This window comes from Oncorhynchus masou, chromosome 30 (genome assembly GCF_036934945.1).
Source record: "Oncorhynchus masou masou isolate Uvic2021 chromosome 30, UVic_Omas_1.1, whole genome shotgun sequence".
Classification (NCBI taxonomy): domain Eukaryota; kingdom Metazoa; phylum Chordata; class Actinopteri; order Salmoniformes; family Salmonidae; genus Oncorhynchus; species Oncorhynchus masou.
In genome coordinates, this window is record NC_088241.1 from 54,967,799 (window position 1) to 54,992,977 (window position 25,179).

At 44.6% G+C, this 25,179-nt stretch overlaps 1 protein-coding gene across 1 annotated transcript in view; it reads left to right on the forward strand.

The window, feature by feature from the left end:
- Window positions 1-11,547: 11,547 nt before the first annotated feature.
- The window catches only part of drd3 (dopamine receptor D3), a 33,983-nt gene continuing 20,351 nt past the window's right edge, over window positions 11,548-25,179 (forward strand). The window contains exons 1-2 of the mRNA XM_064949916.1: window positions 11,548-11,844; window positions 18,928-19,040. Coding sequence (XP_064805988.1) covers window positions 11,548-11,844; window positions 18,928-19,040 — 410 coding nt within the window. The remainder of the gene's footprint in view (window positions 11,845-18,927; window positions 19,041-25,179) is intronic.

The window sequence follows — 25,179 nt, forward strand, 5'->3', positions numbered from 1 at the left end:
TTGAGAAATGCTGACTTCATTAACTTATTTTTGCGACCTGGTACCTAAAGAAATGGCACTACAGGAAGTATTCACTCCATCCCTGTGTGTAAGACAGGTATAGATGCACCTTCACAGAGACGCACAGGCAGAAATTGTTTTCCTCTGATAATCATGGTCAAATGGGCAATAATCCTCAAGAACACATAGACAATTATACCACTGTAAATTAACTCACTGACTTGTAATTTGTCGTAAGGAATGACGAGTTGAAGTTATTACTTAGTCAGCTTCATCCTAAAATGAAACGGATTTCCTCTCTGCCCAGTTACTACTCACAGCCTGTGAAGATTTATTTGGGTGTTTTAAATTCATCTGCACGCTGGAGGGCATTTTTTTAAATATATATAAAAATACCATAACAACTTATAGCTCACGCACAACCAACTTCTCACCTTGTCGACTACACGTTGTTATTGACTGAGTCTGTCTCAGAAGGGTGTATTTTAAGACATGCTCGTTAATGCGCAGCACCACCGGTGTCGCGCGGTGCAATAAATATCTTCCGAGCTCGTAACTAGATTTTACCGTCCTCAATTGCTCTTCCCCTAAAAAAATAACAGAGTCTCGGTAATTGAACATTCGGACCTGCATCCTGATGTAGGCTAGGCTATGTCATACATTTTCCATCTAATAATACGCGGGCATTTGACCGATAATTATGAATGTAGGCCACTTTGGTTTATGCCCATAGGCCTTTGTAAATGTATAACTTTTCTCTTCACTCCCACTAGCCAAACAAAACGTATATCAATTGTCAATCTGCTTGAACATATAGGCCTTGTATGACAAGGTAGATGCACCACCACCACGCATAGTGTAATCGTTACACTTGAAGCTCATTTTCATCGAGACCAGATGGCTCCATCACGTTCCGAGATGCTTCAGCGCAACTCAAGTCAAGTGAACCAGTGGCTTTGCTAGAATAACTCAAGGAAGAGAAAAACGGAGTATGTGAGTATCTCTAGTCTTGTGCATTAATGAGTTTCGCGGCTCTGACTCAGAGCGCGTGGACAATGGGCGCCCCACAGCTCTGGGTGCAGTTAGAGCGGATAAAAACAGTCCGGACAACTTTTACCTTCCAACGGACGGATTCCACGATGGCACCTCATGCATCCTGCGCTGAAACAGCCTAACAGGTAGGACTGTCTGTTTGTGGCGCACACATAATAAACATGACAGGTTTAAATACAAGTTGGAACTGTTATTGTCGCCTGCCGAGTTTTATTCTGATGCATTTAACCGTTTTACATCCAGCATTTATTTAGGTGTTTATTTATTCTAGCCCAGCCTGCTTGATGTATGACTTTCATGATTTTTTTCACTTTATGCCGACTATTACTCATGTTTTATTAAGTATGGTCCATTTGACCATATCATTTGGCCATGCATGTTGGCTTGTCACATGTGGTTTAGGTGTCAGGGACTGACCCCAATCTCAAAAGAGACATATCGAAGGTGTAGGTAGGCAACCTTTCGCGCGGAATTTTATGGGTTCGACTTTAATTGATCCTATGAGGAGTGCATAAGAGGCTTCCGCATGCAAATGAGGATGTCCTGACAGCAGGGAGGATTTATCAGAACTGCATGTGTAAGATAGCATCTCCAAATTGATTTGGACAGCCAAAGTGATTAGAAATGATAACTGCACATTTCAGTGATAATTGTGATAGGCTATCTGGATAAATAGTAGCACTGTTGTTTTTAATTACCAGCTTACATATGGAATGCCTATTAGCAATGCAATCATGGATGAATACATTTGTTGTCAGTCCAGTTATTTTTCTCATGTGAAAATATTTATGTAAATGTGTGTTTTGGTAGTTTGTTTTGGCGGTGTGTGGGGGTTGTCTAAGGGAGCTGTTTTTTAAATTTCATGTTCAAGTACATTGGCACCTTCAGCACAACCTGAGCCATCAACAGGACAAACAAGCACTGCCTGTTCCAAAGCACGTACATATATGTGTGTGTGTGTGTGTGTGTGTGTGTGTGTGTGTGTGTGTGTGTGTGTGTGTGTGTGTGTGTGAGAGAGAGAGAGAGAGAGAGAAAAAGACACAGTCACACTCTGCCAAAACATGTCTGTCTTTTTCCCCTGTCTTCAACGCATGTAGACCCACGCTGCATTGTCGTTCCCGGGTCTAGTGATAGAGGTGTTTATTATCCGAGGTCAGCAAGTATGCAGCACCAGTCACCATGATCACTCTTAATTCATCATGTCTCCATGCAGATGGAAGATATCTCTCCCTGTAGACTCTGTTTGGGTCTGTTCTATCACTGCATAGGCTCAATAACTAGACAAGATCAAGGACTAGACTGAGTCAAGGACAAGATCGGGTCAAGGACTAGACATGGGGACTAGACAGAATCCAGGACTAGACAGGATCCAGGACCAGGCATGATAAATGACTAGACAGGAGCAATGACTATACAGGATCCAGTAATAGACAGGGTCAAGGATTAGACAGGATCCAGGACTAGACAAGGTCAAGGATTAGACTGGGTCAAGGACTAGACAGGGTCAATGACTATACAGGATCCAGTAATAGACAGGGTCAAGGACTAGACAGGGTCAAGGACTAGACAGGATCCAGTAATAGACAGGAGCAATGACTAGTCAGGATCCAGGACTAGACAGGGTCAAGGACTTGACAGGATCCAGTAATAGACAGGGTCAAGGACTTGACAGGATCCAGTAATAGACAGGGTCAAGGATTAGACTGGATCCAGTAATAGACAGGGTCAAGGACTAGACAGGGTCAAGGATTAGACTGGATCCAGTAATAGACAGGGTCAAGGACTAGACAGGGTCAAGGATTAGACAGGGTCAAGGACTAGACAGGGTCAAGGACTAGACAGGGTCAAGGACTAGACAGGGTCAAGGATTAGACAGGGTCAAGGACTAGACAGGGTCAAGGACTAGACAGGAGGACTTGACAGGATCGAGAACTAGACAGGGTCAAGGATTAGACTGGGTCAAGGACTAGACAGGGTCAAGGACTAGACAGGGTCAAGGACTAGACAGGGTCAAGGACTTGACAGGATCCAGTAATAGACAGGGTCAACTGGAGTAATAGACAGGGTCAAGGACAGTAATAGACAGGGTCAAGGAGGAGGAGGGTCAAGGATTGAGGGTCAGGACAGGGTCAAGGAGAACTAGACAGGGTCAAGGGACAGGGTTAGACTGGGTCAAGGACTAGGACAGGGTCAACTAGACAGGAGGACTTGACAGGACTAGACAGGGTCAAGGACAGACAGGGTCAAGGATTAGACAGGGTCAAGGACTAGACAGGGTCAATGACTATACAGGATCCAGTAATAGACAGGGTCAAGGACTAGACAGGATCCAGGACTAGACAGGGTCAAGGATTAGACTGGGTCAAGGACTAGACAGGGTCAAGGACTAGACAGGAGGACTTGACAGGATCGAGAACTAGACAGGGTCAAGGACTAGACAGGATCAAGGAATAAACAGGGATAGAGAGAAGATAAAGCATGAATATACAGTGCCTTCGGAAAGTATTCACACGCCTTTACTTTTTCCACATTTTGTTGTGTTATTAAAATTGATTCAATGGGATTGTTTGTCACTGATCTACACACAACACCCCAAAATGTAAAAGTGGTATTTTGTTTGTAGAATCTTTTTGAAATTAATAGAAAAATAAAAACAGAAAGTTCTTGAGTCAATAAGTATTCAGCCTCTTTGTTACGACAAGCCTAAATAAGTTCAGGTGTAAAACTTTGCTGAACAAATCACATAATGAAGTGCATGGACTCAATCCGTGTTCAATAACAGTGGTTAACATTCTTTTTTAATAACTACCCCATCTCTCTACCACACACATACGGTTATCTGTAAGGTCCCTCAATTGAGAAATAGAAATACTGCAAATAATGTGGTAAAGAAATGTACTTTTGGTCCTGAATACATAGCTTTATGTTTGAGGCAAATCCAACACAACACATCACTTCGTACCTCTGTTCATATTTCCTAGCATGGTGGTGGCTGCATTATGTTATGGATATGCTTGTCATCGGCAAGGACTAAGCTCAGGCAAAATCCTAGAGGAAAACCTGGTTCATTTTCTTTCCAACAGACACTTGGAGACAAATTGTCACGTCCTGACCATAGAAAGCCTGTATTTTCGATGGTAGAGTAGGTCAGGGCGTGACTAGGGGTGTTTAGTCTAGTTTATTATTTCTGTGTGGGGTTCTAGGTTTATTTCTCTATGTTGGTGTTTGTGTATGATTCCCAATTAGAGGCAGCTGGTAATCGTTGTCTCTAATTGGGGATCATACTTAAGTTGCATTTTTTCCACCTGTGGGTTATGGGATATTGTTTATGTTTAGTTGCCTACTCGCACGACATTGTCATCACGGTTAGTTTATTCTTTATTTCGTGTTGTATTACCCTAAGTTTCACTTTCTTTATTAAACATGTGGAATTCTATGCACGCTGTGCCTTGGTCCGATCACCACTTATTATAACGATTGCGACAGAATATCCCATCTACAAAGGACCAAGCAGCGTGCCCGGGAGGTAATGGCATCCTGGTTTTTGGAGGAGATTAGGGAGAGAACATCCTGGACTTGGGATGACATAATGGCAGGAGAGAAGAGCCTGCCGTGGAAGCAGTCGGGGAGGAAGGCCACAGAAGGCCACAGAAACCCCAATATTTTTTGGGGGTGGCACATGGAGCAGTCGGCGGAGCCGAGGCGTGAACAAGAGCCAGTCTGGGAGAAGGAGAATTTGGAGGAGAGAGAAATGGGAGAGTTGTTGTGTTGGTGGAGGATGCACGGATTTGGACTAAAGGAACGTGTTGTCAGTTTGGTGCCACCTGAGTCAGCTCCCCGTACTTGCCGTGCGAAGTGTGTTAAAGTTCGGGAACAATTGATGCCGGCTATACGCACCAGGTCTCCAGTGCACCTTCACAGCCCAGTACGCCCTGTGCCTGCTCCTTGCACTCTCCCTCAAGTGCGCTTTCCCAGTCAGGTGCGTCCTGCTCCTGCTCCTCGCATTCACCCTGAGGTGTGTCTCCCAGTCCAGTACGTTCTGTGCCTCCTCCCCGCACTGGCCCTGAAGTGCGTGTCACTAGTCCGGTGCCACCTGTACTAGCCCCACGTATCAGGCCTCCAGTGCGCCTCCCCAGTCCTCCCCAGTCCAGTCTCCCAGTCCGTCCTGTGCATGCTGAAGTCGTGTCTAGTCCGGTGCTTGCCCAGTGCACCTCCCCAGTCCAGTACGTCCTGTGCCTGCTCTTCGCGCTCGCCCTGAGGTGTGTCTCCCAGTCCAGTACGTCCTGTGCCTGCTCTTCGTGCTCGCCCTGAGGTGGGTGTCACCAGCCCGGTAACACCAGTGTCGGCCCCACGCACCAGGCTGCCTGCGACGAGCCCCAGTCCAGAGCTTCCGGCGACAGTTCCCAGTCCAGAGCTTCCGGCGACAGTTCCCAGTCCAGAGCTTCCGGCAACAGTTCCCAGTCCAGAGCTTCCTGCGACAGTGACAGTTCCCAGTCCAGAGCTTCCGGGGTCAGTGCCCAGTCCAAAGCTTCCTGCGACAGTGCCCAGTCCAGAGCTTCCGGCGACAGGTCCCAGTCCAGAGCGATGGTCCACGGTCCGGAACCTCCTGAGACGGTCCACAGTTCCCAGTCCAAACCTCCAGCTCCATGGCCGGAGACTTCCCCGGGGTCCACAGCTCCAAGGCCAGTTCCCAGTCCGGAACCTCCTGCTCCATGGACGGTCCAGGTCCAGTCCCGGCACAGTGTCCACCTCCATGGCTGGAGCTTTCCCCTGCGCCTAGGTCCAGTCCAGGCCAGTGTCCAGCCTGGGTCCATGGCTGGAGCTTTCCCCTGCGCCTAGGTCCAGTGGTCCAGCCTGGGTCCATGGCGGAACCTGCGCCTAGGTCCAGTCCAGGCACAGTGTCCAGCCTGGGTCCATGGCAGCTTTCCCTGCGCCTAGGTCCAGTCCAGGCACAGTGATCCTCCTAGGTCCAGTTCAGGACAGTCAGCCTGGGTCCATGGCGGTTCGCCTAGGTCCAACACAGTGTCCAGCCTGGGTCCATGGCCGGAGCTTTCCCCCCTAGGTCCAGCGCTGATGCCCAGTCTAAACATGGCATCCAGTGTCCAGCCTGGGTCCATGGCTGGAGCTTTCCCCTGCGCCTAGGTCCAGTCCAGGCACAGTGTCCAGTCCTGCTCCATGGCTGGAGCTTTCCCCTGCGCCTAGGTCCAGCCCAGCACAGTGGCACAGTGTCCAGCCTGGGTCCATGGCTGGAGCTTTCCAGCCCCTGGCGCCTAGGTCCAGTCCAGGCACAGTGTCCAGCCTGGGTCCATGGCTGGAGCTTTCCCCTGCGCCTAGGTCCAGTCCAGGCACAGTGTCCAGCCTGGGTCCATGGCTGGAGCTTTCCCCTGCGCCTAGGTCCAGTCCAGGCACAGTGTCCAGCCTGGGTCCATGGCTGGAGCTTTCCCCTGCGCCTAGGTCCAGTCCAGGCACAGTGTCCAGCCTGGGTCCATGGCTGGAGCTTTCCCCTGCGCCTAGGTCCAGTCCAGGCACAGTGTCCAGCCTGGGTCCATGGCTGGAGCTTTCCCCTGCGCCTAGGTCCAGTCCAGGCACAGTGTCCAGCCTGGGTCCATGGCTGGAGCTTTCCCCTGCGCCTAGGTCCAGTCCAGGCACAGTGTCCAGCCTGGGTCCATGGCTGGAGCTTTCCCCTGCGCCTAGGTCCAGTCCAGGCACAGTGTCCAGCCTGGGTCCATGGCTGGGATCCGCAGGATGAGCGGGTACTTCGCCCCCCACCAGAGCCGCCACCAAAACTAGACACCCCCCCCTAGACCTCCCTTTTTGTTAAAACAAAATCTATGGCAAGACTTGAAAATGATTGTCGAGCAATGATCAACAATAAACTTGACGGAATTTGAAGAAAGAAAAAATTATAATTAGCAAATGTTGTACAATCAAGGTGTGAAAAGCTCTTAGAGACTTACCCCAAAAGGGTCACAGTTGAAATCGCCACCAAAGGTGCTTCTGCAAAATATTTTCTCATGGGTGTGAATACTTATAGTACTCATCTACTCATTCTAGGATTTTCTTTATTTTTACTATTTTCTACATTGTAGAATAATAGTGAAGACATCAAAAGTATGAAATAACACATATGGAATCATGCAGTAAGCAAAAAAGTGTTAAACAAATCAAGATATATTTTATATTTGAGATTCTTCAAAATAGCCACCCTTTGCCAACTTTGTATAATCTTGGCATTCTCTCAATCAGCTTCATGAGGTAGTCACCTGAAATGCATTTCAATTAACAGGTATGCCTTGTTAAAATGTTCATTTGTGGAATTTATTTGATTCTTAATGCGTTTGAGCTAATCAGTTGTGTTGTGACAAGGTAGGGCTGAAGCTGAACAGAAGCTGGCCCTATTTGGTAAAAGACCAAGTCCATATTATGGCAAGAACAGCTCAAGTAAGCAAAGAGAAATGACAGTCCATCATTACTTTAAGACATGAAGGTCAGTCAATTCGGAAAATTTCAAGAACTTTGAAAGTTTCTTCAAGTGCAGTCGCAAAAACCATCAAGCGCTATGATGAAACTGATTCTCATGAGGACCGCCACAGGAAAGGGAGACCCAGAGTTACCTCTGATGCAAAGGATAAGTTCATTGGAGTTACCAGCCTCAGACATTGCAGCCCAAATAAATGCTTCACAGCGTTCAAGTAACAGACACATCTCAACATCAATTGTTCAGAGGAGACTGTGTGAATCAGGCCTTCATGGCTGAATTGCTGCAAAGAAACCACAACTAAAGGACACCAATAATAATAAGAGACTTGCTTGGGCCAAGAAATACAAGCAATAGACATTAAACCGGTGGAAAACTGTCCTTTGGTCTGATGAGTCCAAATTTCAGACTTTTGGTTCCAACCTCCATGTCTTTGTGAGACGCAGAGTAGATGAACGTATAATCTCCGATGTGATGTTCCCACCGTGAAGCATGGAGGAGGAGGTGTGATGGTGTTGAGGTGCTTTGGTGGTGACACTTTTGGTGATTTATTTAGAATTCAAAGCACACTTAGCCATGCTGGTTATCACAGCATTCTGCAGCGATATAGCATCCTATCTGTTTTGTACTTAGTGGGACTATCATTTGTTTTTCAACAGGACAATGACCCAACACACCTCCAGGCTGTGTAAGGGCTATTTGACCAAGAAGGAGAGTGATGCAATGCTGCATCAGATGACCTGGCCTCCACAATAACCCAACCTCAACCCAATTGAGATGATTTGGGATGAGTTGGACCGCAGAGTGAAGGAAAAGCAGCCAACAAGTGCTCAGCATATGTGGGAACACCTTCAAGACTGTTGGAAAAGCATTCCAGGTGAAGCTGGTTGAGAGAATGCCAAGAGTGTGCGAAGCTGTCATCAAGGCTGTAAGGTTCTGTATTTATTTTCTTAGTCAACCTTGAGTTCTGTTTCGCTGTGTTCTTGGACATAGCCCTGTTTCTTTGTTTTCTATAACGTAGCCCTGTCTTTCATTTTTGTTCATTCATTTCAACTGTGTTAGTTACTCACCTGGTCTTATCAGCTCCTTATTTAGTTCAGTTCATTCTGTTTGTGCCTTGGTGAGGTATTGTTTGTTTTGACTCTACTAAACTTTTTCCTAGCCCGTTTGTGAGAAGCAGTTATAGCCTTCAGTCCTAGTTTTGATTCACCTGCCTGTTTGCCTACCTGTGTATGACCATTGCCTGTCTGTGACCACGATTCATGCCTTCTGCGAAATAAACAGCTGCCGCGCCCTGCAAGTGAATCTACACCTTTTTCTCCCTGAGTTTTCACTACAAAGGCAAAGGGTGGCTACTTTGAAGAATTTAAAATATAAAATGTACTTTGATTTATTGAACACTTTTTTAGTTGCTAGATGATTCCATTTGTGTTATGTCATAGTTTTGATGTCTTCACTATTATTCTACAATGTAGAAAATTATTTAAAAAAATGTAAAAAACCTTGAATGAGTAGGTATGTCCAATGAAATATTTCTCTATTTAATTTTCAATACGTTTGCACAAAAACATGTTTTCACTTTGTCATTATGGGGTATCTATTGTGTGTAGATGGGTGAGTAAAAAAACAACAAATTGAATCAATTTTGAATTCAGGCTGTAACACAACAACATGTGGAGTTAAGGGGTGTGAATACTTTCTGAAGGTACTGTGTATGTGTAGCATCAGGAAGTAGAACATAGATATAGAGGGATAGAGAGTAAATGTTGAGGGAATACAGAGGGATTGAGAATAGAGCTGAGTCCATCATTACAGCTGTAGAGAGGAGGAGACACAGGAGGGAGTCTGGGACAACCAGGTTAGTATTGTAGGGAGTAGTGGGAGCTCTGGGACAATGAAACATGAGGAGAAGAGGGAATGTGAAAGGAGGGGAGGGAAGGAGAGGAGACAAGAGATGAGGTGAGAGGAGTGGCCCTTGTACACTCCCCCTGCTGATCTGAAAGGTCTGGATAGGTTAAATTAATGTGGCTGGAAGGTATTTGTAGGTTAGCATAATCTACCTACCACAGGGCCAGGTACAAGTGTCAACCATTGCATAACAAAGGTATGTTATGCATGGAGCAGGGATTTGGACTGTACAGGTATAGGCATTACCATGTTGCTGATACCTGGAGTCCAGCCATGAATAGGAGAAGGGTAGGGGGAATTGATGGAGAGAAGTGGGTGAAGGGATGAAGATAGGGAGGGATGATGACAGGGACCATAGCCAGAGAGAGCTAGAGAGTGTGAGAGAGAGAGTGAGTGAGAGAGAGATAGGACCCAGACCACTCAAAACAGCAGCTTGGGAGTTATTAGCTCTCTCTGATGGAGAGGGTTTACCGTAACAGGCCAAAGGCAATAATCAATGACATGACTGCATTAGATTAACATGTTTCAATTTAGCGTTGTAGCCATTTAATACAAGCAATAATCCACAGCTATTTACTGTGAGGGAATGACGAGGAACTCCTCATATTAAAGAGGGAATACTTTTGCAGTAAGATTAAATTGATGATTGTTCCAACCGTTTGGGTCTGCTGTAGTTCTCTCTGTTACAGTGCTCTTTGCAGCAGTGTTCTCTGTTGCCGTGCGCTCTATGGGCTCCCAAGTGGTGCAGCGGTCTGAGGCACTGCATCTCAGTGCAAGAGGCGTCAATGCAGTCCCTGGTTTGAATCCAGGCTACATCACATCCGGCTGTGATTGGGAGTCCCATAGGGCGGCACACAATTGGCCCAGTGTCGTCCGGGTTAGGCCAGGGTAGGCCATCACTGTAAATAAGAATTAGTTCTTAACTGACTTGCCTAGTTAAATAAAATGTTTTATTAAATTCAGTGCTCTCTGTTGCAGTGCTCTCTGCTGCAGTGCTCTCTGTTGCAGTGCTCTCTGTTGCAGTGCTCTCTGTTGCAGTGCTCTTTTTTGCAGTGCTCTCTGATGCAGTGCTCTCTGCTGCAGTGCTCTTTGTTGCAGTGCTCTCTGTTGCAGTGCTCTCTGTTGCAGTGCTCTTATCTGTAGTGCTCTCTTGTACAGTACTTTCTGTTGCAGTGCTCTCTGTTGCAGTGCTCTCTGTTGCAGTGCTCTCTGTTGCAGTGCTCTCTGTCGCAGTGCTCTCTGCTCCTCAGATTCACATCTATGACATTAAGCTGTAAAACCTCTCATGTTGATGTGATTATTTTGAATTGGTCAAGAGGGAGGATGTGAGGGATGATCGTTGGTCATGGTTCCATTCAGGGTCGGGCGAGAGGCACAGGGTGTATTGCAAACTCACCTCACAACGTTGCACCTACGGTCTGAACCAGGGTCATATTTCCCTATAACCGAGAAAATATACATTATTTAAGAGAGTTAAGTGAAAATAGTGCACAGTGACAGCTGTTTGGGTTCCATGACAATCAACAATGTCATAGTGAGAAGCAGACACAAGCCTGGCCTATAGAGAGTATTGAATCATAATTACCTCAGTAGCTAACCTACTGCTTTGGCCAAGTACCAATTATTCAATGCAAAGTGGATAATCAGATTCAAAGAACATGTCCTCAACTTTATTTGTCCACTTATTAGTATTAAGGCTAAAACATGCCATCATTAGATACATCCCACATACATCCAGTATGTCACACTGCAGACACAGATACTGGTCCTGTCTGTCTTGTACATAGAGGTCACATTAGTGATGATATGCAGAGAGCAGGCAGCTCTGAACCATACAGTATGGTCATATCTGGAAGAGGCAGCCTGATGTAGTGTCTCACTGGAACCCAGAGGATAGGAAGGTGTATATTGGTCATGGGGATGTATCAGATTAGATGTGCATGTGACTCAGGGTTTCCCTATGAGGATTACATCTTATATCACATGTACAGTATGGAAGGTTTTTTGTCTTAGTAGTTGTCATGTGATAGATATCAGCTCAAGCTATGTCCCTCTCTCCCATGCAGGTCTCTCACCCAGCCCTTCTCTCATGTCACCGGGACGTCACCATGGCGATGTTTAGCGGCTCTGAACGCTTCATCTGGAATGACTCGGAACAGGTTCCGGAAGACCTCCGCCTCCAGTGGAATTCTTCTAGTGGTTGGGAGGAGGATACGGAGCGTAACTACTATGCCATGCTGTACTCCCTGCTCATCCTGGCCATCGTGTTTGGCAACGTGCTGGTGTGTCTGGCTGTGGTGCGGGAGAGGTCCCTACAGACCACCACCAACTACCTAGTGGTGAGCCTGGCTGTAGCTGACCTGCTGGTGGCCTCGCTTGTCATGCCCTGGGCCGTATACCTGGAGGTGAGGGTCCACTGGGTGGGGGTGACAGGGATAAGTTGGGGAGGGAGGGTATTTGGAGGTGAGGGTCGACCTGTGTGGTCGGGACCAGGGATAGGTTGGGGAGGGAGGGTATTAGGAGATAAAGCAGGTTCGGAGCAGGGATGGTGGTGGTCTTGCCAACTCCTATTGTAATTGGCGTGAATGGGTGGACCAGGGATAGGTTGGGGGGAATGTCTGTTGGGAATGTCCTATTGTAATTGGCGTGAATGTCCGTTGGGAATGTCTGTTGGGAATGTCCGTTGGGAATGTCTGTTGGGAATGTCCGTTGGGAATGTCTGTTGGGAATGTCTGTTGGGAATGTCTGTTGGGAATGTCCGTTGGGAATGTCTGTTGGGAATGTCCGTTGGGAATGTCTGTTGGGAATGTCCGTTGGGAATGTCCGTTGGGAATGTTTAGGGATGTTTTTCTTGGTCAGGTCCCAGGGTTAGAAACACTCCTCAGACCTACTCATGTTATATAAACTACTGAAAGAGAGACCGTTTGTGACACTGGATGGCTTTGGGATTGAGAGGAAGGGGAGGGGATGTGTTCACCTATAGTTTTCATTCTTTTCAATGAAATACAGTGCATTCTGAAAGTATTCAGACTCCTTGACTTTTCCACATTTCGTTACGTTACAGCCTTATTCTAAAATGTATTGAATAGTTTTTTTCCCTCATCAATCTGCACACAATACCCCATAATGACAAAGCAAAAACAGGTTTTTCGAAATGTTTGCAAATATGTAAAAAAAATATATATATTAAAACGGAAATATCACATTTACATAAGTATTCAGACCCTTTACTCAGTACTTTGTTGAAGCACCTTTGGTAGCAATTACAGCCTCGAGTCTTCTTGAGTATGATGCTACAAGCATGGCGCACCTGTATTTGGGGAGTTTCTCAAAATTCTTCTCTACAGATCCTCTCGGTCAGGTTGGATGGGGAGCGTCGCTGCACAGCTATTTTCAGGTCTCTGTGTGCTGTATGCTTAGGGTCGTTGTCCTGTTGGAAGGTGAAACTTCGCCCCAGTCTGAGGTCCAGAGTGCTCTGTAGCAAGTTTTCATTAAGGATCTCTCTGTACTTTGCTCCGTTCATGTTTCCCTCGATCCTGACTAGTCTCCTAGTACCTGCCTCTGAAAAACATCCCCAGAGCATGATGCTGCCACCACCATGCTTCACCGTAGGGATGGTGTCAGGTTTCCTCCAGATGTGACATTTCGGATTTAGGTCAAAGAGTTCAATATTGATTTCATCAGACCAGAGAATCTTGTTTCTCATGGTCTGAGTCCTTTAGGTGCCTTTTGGCAAACTCCTAGCGGACTGTCATGTGCCTTTTACTGAGGAGTGGCTTCTGTCTGCCCACTCTACCATAAAGGCCTGATTGGTAGAGTGCTGCAGAGATGGTTGGCCCTCTGGAAGTTTCTCCCATCTCCACATTGGAACTCTGGAGCTCTGTCAGAGTGACCATCAGGTTCTTGGTTACCTCCCTGACCAAGGCCCTTCTCCCCCATTTGCTCAGTTTGGCCGGGTGGCCAGCTCCAGGAAGAGTCTTGGTGGTTCCAAACTTCTTCCCATTAAGAATGATAGAGGTCCCTGTGTTCTTGGGGACCTTCAATGCAGCAGACATTTTTGGGTAGTCTTTCTTGACACAATCCTGTCTCGGAGCTCTACAGACAATTCTTTTGACCTCGTGGCTTGGTATTTGCTCTGACATATACTGTCAACCTTATATAGACGTATATTTATCTTTCCAAATCATGTCCAATCAATTGATCTTACCACAGGTGGACTCCAATCAAGTTGTAGAAACGTATATCAAGGATGATTAATGGAAACAGGATATACCTGAGCTCAGTTTAAATGTAAATTATTTATTTATTTATTTATTTTGAAACCTATTTTCGCTTTGTCATTATGTGGTATTGTGTGTAGATTGATGAGGGGAAAAATCATTTTGTCCATTTTAAAATAAGGCTGTAACGTAACAAAATGTGTAATAAGGGAAGGGGTCTGAATACCTTCCCGAATTCACTGTACATGTGAGAGATAGAGGAAGGATAGGGCAAAGAGATGGAGGAAGGATAGAACAGGGAGATGGAGGAAGGATAGGACAGGGAGATGGAGGAAGGATAGGACAGGGAGATGGAGGATGGATAGGGCAAAGAGATGGAGGAAGGATAGGACAGGGAGATGGAGGAAGGATAGGGCAGGGAGATGGAGGATAGATGGAGGAAGGATGGAGGAAGGGGCAGGGAGATGGAGGAAGGATAGGACAGGGAGATGGAGGAAGGATAGGACAGGGAGATGGAGGAAGGATAGGACAGGGAGATGGAGGAAGGATAGGACATGGGGAGATGGAGGGAGATGGAGGAAGGACAGGGAGATGGAGGAAGGATAGGACAGGGAGATGGAGGAAGGATAGGACAGGGAGATGGAGGAAGGATAGGACAGGGAGATGGAGGAAGGATAGGACAGGGAGATGGAGGAAGGATAGGACAGGGAGATGGAGGAAGGATAGGACAGGGAGATGGAGGAAGGATAGGGCAGGGAGATGGAGGAAGGATAGGACAGGGAGATGGAGGAAGGATAGGGCAGGAAGATGGAGGAAGGATGGAGGGAGATGGAGGAAGGATAGGACAGGGAGATGGAGGAGGAAGGGAGATGGAGGAAGGATAGGACAGGGAGATGGAGGAAGGATAGGACAGGGAGATGGAGGAAGGATAGGACAGGGAGATGGAGGAAGGGAGATGGAGGAAGGATAGGACAGGGAGATGGAGGAAGGATAGGACAGGGAGATGGAGGAAGGATAGGACAGGGAGATGGAGGAAGGATAGGACAGGGAGATGGAGGAAGGATAGGACAGGGAGATTGAGGAAGGATAGGGCAATGAGATGGAGGAAGGATAGGACAGGGAGATGGAGGAAGGATAGGACAGGGAGATGGAGGAAGGATAGGACAGGGAGATGGAGGAAGGATAGGACAGGGAGATGGAGGAAGGATAGGGCAGGGAGATGGAGGAAGGATAGGACAGGGAGATGGAGGAAGGATAGGACAGGGAGATGATCATGTTATTACTTTGAGTTTCTCCCTTATAGGGTGTGAGGGGTGTGGTGATACATTCAGTGACTGTGAGTGGCTGGAAGATATTGATGCCTATTGCTTCTAAGAATGTTTTATCTTCTATATGCTCCACATAATTGTCCCCTGTTAGGAGTGTTACTGAAATGAATTTAGAGAGTTATAGTCAGTGGGGGTTGTTTCGTCCATTAGATATAATTCTTGGCTTGGGGGACTGGAGGATGATAAAGTGTTGATGTGTTCATTTTGAATTGGTCAAGAGGGAGGACGTGAGGGATAATCGTTGGTCATGATTCAATTCAGGGTCGGGCAAGAGGCACAGGGTGCTATTGCAAACTCAACTCGCAACGCTGCACCTAAGGCCTGAACCAGGGTCAGATTTCTCTATAACCTCATCCATGTGGAGTTGAGAAAATATACATTATTTAAGAGAGTTAAGTGAAAATAGAGCACTGTAACAGCTGTTTGGGTTCCATGACAATCAACAGTGTCATAATGAGAAGCAGACACAAGCCTGGCCTATAGAGAGTCTTGAATCATAATTACCTCAGTAGTTAACTTACTGCTTGATGACGAGTTTCTCACACTACTGGCCTATCTGGATGTTTTTTCTCTCGCCTGAATGATCTGAATCTAGGATTACAGGGACTCTCCGCAACTATATTCAATGTGCGGGACAAAATTGAGGCTATGATTAAGAAGTTGGAGCTCTTCTCTGTCTGCATCAACAAGGACAACACACAGGTCTTTCCATCAAGTTTACGGACAATGTCAAATGTGATATAGCAAAGCACCTGAGTGAGTTGGGTGTGCAATTACGCAGGTACTTTCCCGAAACGGATGACACAAACAACTGGATTCGTTATGCCTTTCATGCCCTGCCTCCATTCCACTTACCGATAACTGAACAAGAGAGACTCATTGAAATTGCAATAAGCGGTTCTGTGAAAATGTAATTTAATCAGAAGCCACTGACAGATTCCTGGATTGGGCTGTGCTCAGAGTATCCTGCCTTGGAAAATCGCACTGTTAAGACACTGATGTCCTTTGCAACCACGTACGTATGTGAGAGTGGATTCTCGGCCCTCGCTAGCATGAAAACTAAATACAGGCACAGACTGTGTGTGGAAAATGATTTAAGACTGAGACTCTCTCCAATACAACCCAACATTAAAGAGTTATGTGCATCCTTTCAAGCACACCCTTCTCATTAACCTGTGGTGAGTTATTCACAATTTTTGACAACAGGAAGAATTAAGTCCACCACAATAGCATGGGGCTTGCCTGTCCTAGCCACTTGGTAGCTCACCATATAAGACGCTTCTAGCCCCTTCTTATTAATGGTATCTGTTGGTTTTATACATGTCTTACTACTCGTAATTCGTCTTAATTCTCACTCAAAAAACTCCCGTGGCTTATTTTTTAAATTGGAATGTTTTGTTTCTAAATGTCTGAGCAAGAGTGAAGGTTTCATCGAGTTGTGAGATACTACTTTTGGACATATAACACACTGTGGCTGAGGAAAGGCACTACTCCCAATATAAGTGAACTCCAAACAAATGTAGTTATCATATTTGTGCCTCTTCGATGGTTCAACGTCCCTGTTTGTTGTTCGGTGCTTTCCCGGGTAGCCGAAGGGCTGCAACTGATTCACAACTGTCAGTGTCCATGCTAGCTGGGCTAACCACAAATGTAAAATTACTGATGCTAACATTGGATGTGCTCGTGGAAGCAGACCAACTTGTGTCGTTGACAGGTGCAGGTGTAGAGCTGCTGGTACTAGCAGTACTATCTGTAGAGCTGGTATGTGTTTCTATGGACACGGGCCTTACTTTCTTTTAACCATTTATCATAAATGGAATGAGCAGCAGCTACGTTTGGTTACATAAGGACTGTTAGTGGAATTCCCGTGAGAGAGTAACGGTTAATGTGATTGGATATTCATAATTTGACTAGGCTATCTGTTTTGGATTTGAACTTGCAACCTTTTGTTCACTAATCCAACTCTCTAACCACTAGGCTACCCTGCCGCCCCATAATAGTGAAGACATCTAAACTATGAAATAACACATATGGAATCATGTAGAAACCAAAAAAGTATTAAACACATCTTCAAATAGCCACCCTTTGCCTTGATGACAGGTTTGCACACTCTTGGCATTCTCTCATCAAGCATCACCTGGAATGCTTTTCCAACAGTCTTGAAGGAGTTCCCACATATGTTGAGCACTTGTTGGCTGCTTTTCCTTCACTCTGCGGTCTGACTCACCCCAAACCATCTCAATTTGGTTGAGGTCGGGGGATTGTGCAGGCCAGGTCATCTGATGCAGAATTCCATCACTCTCCCTCTTGGTAAAATAGCCCTTACACAGCCTGGAGGTGTGTTGGGTCATTGTCCTGTTGAAAAACAAATGATAGTCCCACTAAGCACAAACCAGATGGGATGGTGTATTGATGCAGAATGCTGTGGTACCCATACTGGTTAAGTGTGCCTTGAAGTCTAAGTAAATCACAGAAAGTGTCACCAGCAAAGCACCCCCACACCATAACACCTCCTTCTCCATGCTTCACGGTGGGAAATACACATGCAGATTTAGTTCACCCACAACCTGTCTCACGAAGACACAGCGGTTGGAAACAAACATCTCAAATTTGGACTCCAGACCAAAGGATACATTTCCACTGGTTTAATGTCCATTGCTTGTGTTTCTTGGCCCAAGCAAGTCTCTTCTTCTTATTGGTGTCCTTTAGTTGTGATTTCTTTGCAACAATTCGACCATGAAGGCCTGATTCACACAGTCTCCTCTGAACAGTTGATGTTGAGATGTCTGTTACTTGAACTCTGTGAAGCATTTATTTGGGCTGCAATTTCTGAGGCTGGTAACTCTAATGAATTTATCCTCTGCAGCAGAGGTAACTCTGGGTCTTCCATTCCTGTGGCTGTCCTCATGAGAGCCAGTTTCATTATATTGCTTGATGGTTTTTGCGTTCATGTCTTAAAGTAATGATGGACTGTCATTTTTCTTTGCTTATTTGAGCTGTTCTTGCCATAATATTGAATTGGTCTTTATCAAATAGGGCTATCTTCTGTATACCCCCCACCTTGTCACAACACAACTGATTGGCTCAAACGCATTAAGAAGTAAAGAAATTCCACAAATAAACGTTTAACAAGGCACACCTGTTAATTGAAATGCATTCCAGGTGACTACCTCATGAAGCTGTTGAGAGAATTCCAAGCGGGTGCAAATCTGTCATCAAGGCCAAGGGTGGCGATTTGATGAATCTCAAATATAACATATATCTTGATTTGTTTAACACTTTTTTGGTTACTACATGATTCTATATGTGTTATTTCATAGTTTTGATGTCTTCACTATTATTCTACAATGTAGAAAATAGTAAAAATAAAGATAAACCCTTGAATGAGTAGGTGTTCTAAAACTTCTGACCGGTAGCGTATTTTTTTTTTTTTTTTTAAACTTGCATCACATTTTTATTTGGCGTACCCCCGACGGAAATGCGCGTACCCCTGGGGGTTCGCGTACCCCCGTTTGGGATTACCTGAATTAGAGGATAGGAAGGATGCATGTGGATGGAGGGGGGGGGGGGGATATGTCAGGCGCTGCAGCTCAGAACACATTTATCTCTGTCAGACAGTTGTTATCACGTATTATAGCACCTAAGGGAAGGCGTGTCTGAGCAGCACTATCTATCTGGGTGAGGCAGGCTGGAACTGGGACTGTGTAATTGTACTTTCAAGGGTTTGAACGTGGGTGGCATAATTGGACAGAGAAAGAGAGAGGGAGAGAGGGAGGGAGCAAAAGAGAGAGGGAGGAAAAGAGAGAGAGAAAATAATTTATTTGATGTGTGTTGTTGATTATGAAGAATGATGATTGATATGGAAAATGATGATAATCATGATGATACTGATGAAGCTGTGTGAATGTGTGTGTCGTGTGACCCTGCGTTACCTGTCCAGGTGGTCGGAGGGGCGTGGCTCTTCAGCAGGATGTACTGTAACATCTTTGTCACCTTGGATGTCATGATGTGTACCGCCAGCATTCTCAACCTGTGTGCTATCAGCATTGACAGGTAAGACGCTCTGCGTGCGTGTGTGTGTCTGTTTCTTTGTATCCGTGTGTGTGAGAGTGTGCGCGTGTCTGAGTTTCTTTTTGAAAGAGAAAGTGGGCATATACTATACGAGTGACTTAGTGTGTGTGCCATTGGGCACAACGTGCTTTAAACCATCAAAGAAATAGGAACACAGGGGGCTGAACACTGTGTGTGTGTGGAGAGTGAAAGCGTATGGTTATTCTCTGTTTATGTGCATCTTTATACTGAAAATCACTCATTAGCAGGTTACCCTGACAGGTGATTCATTAAGCCCTTCACCTGGGTGTGAAGTCTGTGTGTGTGTGTGTGCGTGCGTATGTGTTTGCGTGTGTGTATGAGTGAGCAAGTGAGCGAGAGAGAGTGAGAGAGAGAGAGAGAGAGAGAGAGAGAGAGAGAGAGAGAGAGAGAAGAAAGAAAGAGCGATAAAGAGAGAGACAGAGAGAAAGACAGAGAGCTGATCTGTTTAAAGGTCCAGTTTACAGCCTGTATGTTACACTGTACGGATGCAATTACATTAGCTGTCCCAATGATGTATCACTGCTCTCCCAAGCAGACATCACATCTGTATTATTATCATCTATGTTTTCCAGAAACACCTGGGGCATATATGTTTTTGATAGAATGCTTTCACCAATATGGCCCCGCTTTAAATGACGTGCTGTAACGGCTTTCGTCTGGTGGAAGAGAGTCGGACCAAAATGCAGAGTGGTATTTTTGAGACATGTTTAATGACGATGAAAACGAACAATATAAAAACAACAAACGGAACGTGAAAACCTATACAGCCTATCTGGTGACAACAAACACAGAGACAGGAACAATCACCCACGAAATACTCAAAGAATATGGCTGCCTAAATATGGTTCCCAATCAGAGACAACGATAAACACCTGCCTCTGATTGAGAACCACTCCAGGCAGCCATAGACTATGCTAAATACCCCCACTAAGCCACACACCCAATACCTAACAAAACCCCATGACAAAACACACCACAATAAACCCATGTCACACCCTGGCCTGACCAAATAAATAAAGACAAACACAATATACTACGACCAGGGCGTGACACGTGCAGCTTATAAAAGCTTCATAAAACCTTCATAAAGCCTTCATAAACACTACATAAATGTGTCACAAATCATCTATAACCGTATGTCATGCTCTATAAAGGGTTTATAAATGTGGCATAACTGTCTGACATAACCACCTATGTCAAATGTGACATATCCCACTATGTAAAATATGACATAAAAGGGTGGCATAAGTTTAATAAAGTATTTATAAAGTATATTGAATTGAGGCTTCACAAAGCATTTATAAACTTGTCATGCATCTAGGTAGAGCATTGCAACACCAGGATAGTGGACCATCCATACGTATAAATGTATGCACGCATGGCTGTAAGTCGCTTTGCATGAAAGCGTCTGCTAAATGGCATATATTATTTTATATTATATAAAACATTTCTAGGATGGCCCAACCTCTTTTCCCCCTTGGGTGCATAGACAATAATGGACCTGACCTCAACTTTACCTAAAAGGCTGTGCTGTGTGATGACACTCGCTCTAAAGTGAAATCATGGGCCTTATTTTTTGTGTAATTTGTTTTTTCCCCCCAAATTCCGTTTTCTCGTTTCCCCACAGTTTGTTTCACACGTTTTTAATAGAAAAACAACTAAATTGGATTTTCTGTGTTCACAGCAATGCATAAAACACATCAGGGGATAACTTTTGAGGTCTGGGAAAAATCAAAGAAACTTTTGAGAGTAGTTACCCTTTTATTCATGTGGTGTTTCTGTAGCGCAACTCAAATGCCCACTTGTCCTACCACTGGACAGCGAAAAACAAGTCAGTTAACCTTTATTTATTGTCATTGAAATTAGTTTGTAGTAGTTAAGTGTTGAGTTAGATTATATAAATCAAATCCAATTTTATATTTGATACATAGATAGCTACCATAGCTACCTCAATCGTTATTTCAGATAATTTGTGACTAAATAGCCATTTCTAGCTAATGTTAGCAGCATAAGCTAGCTAGTTAGCTATACCAATACAACATTTAGCTCGCTAGCAGGCTCAGCTAAATACAAATCTCCCTAGATACAGCCACGTCTCATAGTCAAGTCATTAGATTTGTGAATTAAAGAGGAATATAATAATACGAATCAAACTAAGTTTCCCATCTCCTCATTTAGAGTATTTATTGTGCATCACAGAAATGCCCTTACCCAGATGGTGAGACAAATGCATTTCTTAACAGAACTGCTACCCTTACCCAGATGGTGAGACAAATACATTTCTTAACAGACCTGCTACCCTTACCCAGATGGTGAGACAAATACATTTCTTAACAGAACTGCTACCCTTACCCAGATGGTGAGACAAATGCATTTCTTAACAGAACTGCTACCCTTACCCAGATGGTGAGACAAATGCATTTCTTAACAGAACTGCTACCCTTACCCAGATGGTGAGACAAATGCATTTCTTAACAGAACTGCTACCCTTACCCAGATGGTGAGACAAATGCATTTCTTAACAGAACCTGCTACCCTTACCCAGATGGTGAGACAAATGCATTTCTTAACAGACCTGCTACCCTTACCCAGATGGTGAGACAAATGCATTTCTTAACAGAACTGCTACCCTTACCCAGATGGTGAGACAAATGCATTTCTTAACAGAACTGCTACCCTTACCCAGATGGTGAGACAAATGCATTTCTTAACAGAACTGCTACCCTTACCCAGATGGTGAGACAAATGCATTTCTTAACAGAACTGCTACCCTTACCCAGATGGTGAGACAAATGCATTTCTTAACAGACCTGCTACCCTTACCCAGATGGTGAGACAAATGCATTTCTTAACAGACCTGCTACCCTTACCCAGATGGTGAGACAAATGCATTTCTTAACAGAACTGCTACCCTTACCCAGATGGTGAGACAAATGCATTTCTTAACAGACCTGCTACCCTTACCCAGATGGTGAGACAAATGCATTTCTTAACAGACCTGCTACCCTTACCCAGATGGTGAGACAAATGCATTTCTTAACAGAACTGCTACCCTTACCCAGATGGTGAGACAAATGCATTTCTTAACAGACCTGCTACCCTTACCCAGATGGTGAGACAAATGCATTTCTTAACAGACCTGCTACCCTTACCCAGATGGTGAGACAAATACATTTCTTAACAGACCTGCTACCCTTACCCAGATGGTGAGACAAATGCATTTCTTAACAGACCTGCTACCCTTACCCAGATGGTGAGACAAATACATTTCCTAACAGACCTTCTAACTTTCTTTGTTGTTAGGTTGAAACCAACATGCAGTAACTCCAGCAGAGGCAAGGACCATTTGTCCGCCAGCTCAGGAACAAGATACACTATTCACTGCCCTGTGTAATGTTTAGTAATTGCATTGCTGGACTTTTTTAAATAACGTATTTGCATTGTTTTAAAAATTTAAAAATAAGAGGAAATGTATGGTTTAAAATTGTCTTTAATGTTGATTTGTTTTAGCTGTTAGTGATAATTCCCCCGGTGTTAATACAGTTAGCCTTTATGTATGTGTTATGAATGAATGAAAGTCTGAATTTGTAATAAGTACAGCGTCATATGATATAAGGCATTTATAAATGCGTTATAAGTTATCAGAGCGGTCTGACTTTAAAGCAAGTACAGCGTCATGCAATGTAGAGTCTTTATAGATGTGTTGTGAATAGGGCCGTGGCAGTCACATATTTCCATCATCCGGTGATCGTCCGGTGATAATACATCAATGTAGTATAGCCTACAATTTCACAATAAATCCATTATTTATTTTAGACAGGTCTAAAGAAGCATGATATGAAGAAAATGTAGTCTATTTCAGAAGAAAAGAATAGCATACTCCGAGTTGTCATTATGTTAGATCCTGATCTTGCTATGCCATATGGCTGTGGGCTACACTAGTTAATTTAGCAGACAAGATGTGCTTAGAATTCCAGGGCATTATTTTTAAAATATGAAGAATAAAATTGAGCAAAGCTGAATAAAATATAACGGATATTTTCTCCAAACGATTTGGAGTGCGAACATGCAGCTATTCTGTGTTGTACGGTTAACAAAGAAATAGGTACTCCTATATGCTTCATTTAGTGTTGTTAATATAACTTTAGTTGTTCTACAAATGTTGGGCTATACGTTTTGATGTGTAATACATTGTTACGGACGACACTACAGTGGTAGGCTTGATTACCAACAACGACGAGACGGCCTACAGGGATGAGGTGAGGGCCCTGCCCTGTGTGGTGTCAGGAAAATAACCTCACACTCAACGTCAACAAAACTAAGGAGATGATTGTGGACTTCAGGAAACAGCAGAGGGAGCACCCCCCTATCCACATCAATGGGACAGTAGTGGAGAGGGTAGTAAGTTTTAAGTTCCTCGGCGTACACATCATAGACAAACTGAATTGGTCCACCCACACAGACAGCATTGTGAAGAAGGCGCAGTAGTGCCTCTTCAACCTCAGGAGGCTGAAGAAATTTGGCTTGTCACCAAAAGCACTCACAAAATTCTACAGATGCACAATCGAGAGCATCCTGGCGGGCTGTATCACCGCCTGGTACGGCAACTGCTCAGCCCACAACCGTAAGGCTCTCCAGAGGGTAGTGAGGTCTGCACAACGCATCACCTGGGGCAAACTAACTGCTCTCCAGGACACCTACACCACCCGATGTCACAGGAAGGCCATAAAGATCATCAAGGACAACAACCACCCGAGCCACTGCCTGTTCACCCCGCTATCATCCAGAAGGCGAGGTCAGTACAGGTGCATCAAAGCAGGGACCGAGAGACTGAAAAACAGCTTCTATCTCAAGGCCATCAGACTGTTAAACAGCCACCACTAACATTGAGTGGCTGCTGCCAACACTCTGACTCAACTCCAGCCACTTTAATAATGGGAATTGATGGAAATTGATGTAAAATATATCACTAGCCACTTTAAACAATGCCACTTTGTTTACATACCCCACATTACTCATCTCATATGTATATACTGTACTAGATACCATCTACTGCATCTTGCCTATGCTGTTCTGTACCATCACTCATTCATATCTTTATGTACATATTCTTTATCCCTTTACACTTGTGTGGCCACTTTGTTTACATACCCTACATTACTCATCTCATATGTATATACTGTACTAGATACCATCTACTGCATCTTGCCTATGCTGTTCTGTACCATCACTCATTCATATCTTTATGTACATATTCTTTATCCCTTTACACTTGTGTGTATAAGGTAGTAGTTTTGGAATTGTTAGGTTAGATTACTCGTTGGTTATTACTGCATTGTTGGAACTAGAAGCACAAGCATTTCGCTACACTCGCATTAACATCTGCTAACCACGTGTATGTGACAAATGCAATTTTATTTTATTTGATTGATTTGTTTTGATGCGACTCTAATGATGATTTGAAAAAAGATGCTTGAAAGACATGTTTTCTTTGTGCAGGCTGTACACACTATATCCTTCACTCATTCACAATTTGACAAGCACTTGATAATGTCTAGAATTTCACGGCAGCATCCCCTTGTGTGGCCATAATGCACCCTAAAAAAACATGCCTTTTGCGGCCAGTGGCCATTGTGCCCTTCTCCATGCGCTCCAGTACCTCTCACTCACATGGCTTTCCGTCAGTGATCGGGTGTTTCTCACAGGCTACGAGTGAAGACAGATATTGGGGACGCAACTGCGCTTGTCCTCATCCAATTCTGAGGTGCATATTGAAGATATTGGAAGAACTGTCCACATTTCCTGTTCATGAGCCAACATGATGAGTAGACCTAACGAACAGCAAAAGCACTAGCCTATGTCAATCTACTATCCCCCATAGTACAAAAGTCAACCTATTCTATTCTGTGCGAGAAATAAATATTCCAAAGTGATCACAAATACAATTATGCATGGAATATTTTTATTATAAAGGTGCATTTGTATGATGAAAATTGTTTTCCCCAAACTTGAAATTTAGGCGCTGCTTACAGTGCCTTGCGAAAGTATTCGGCCCCCTTGAACTTTGCGACCTTTTGCCACATTTCAAGCTTCAAACATA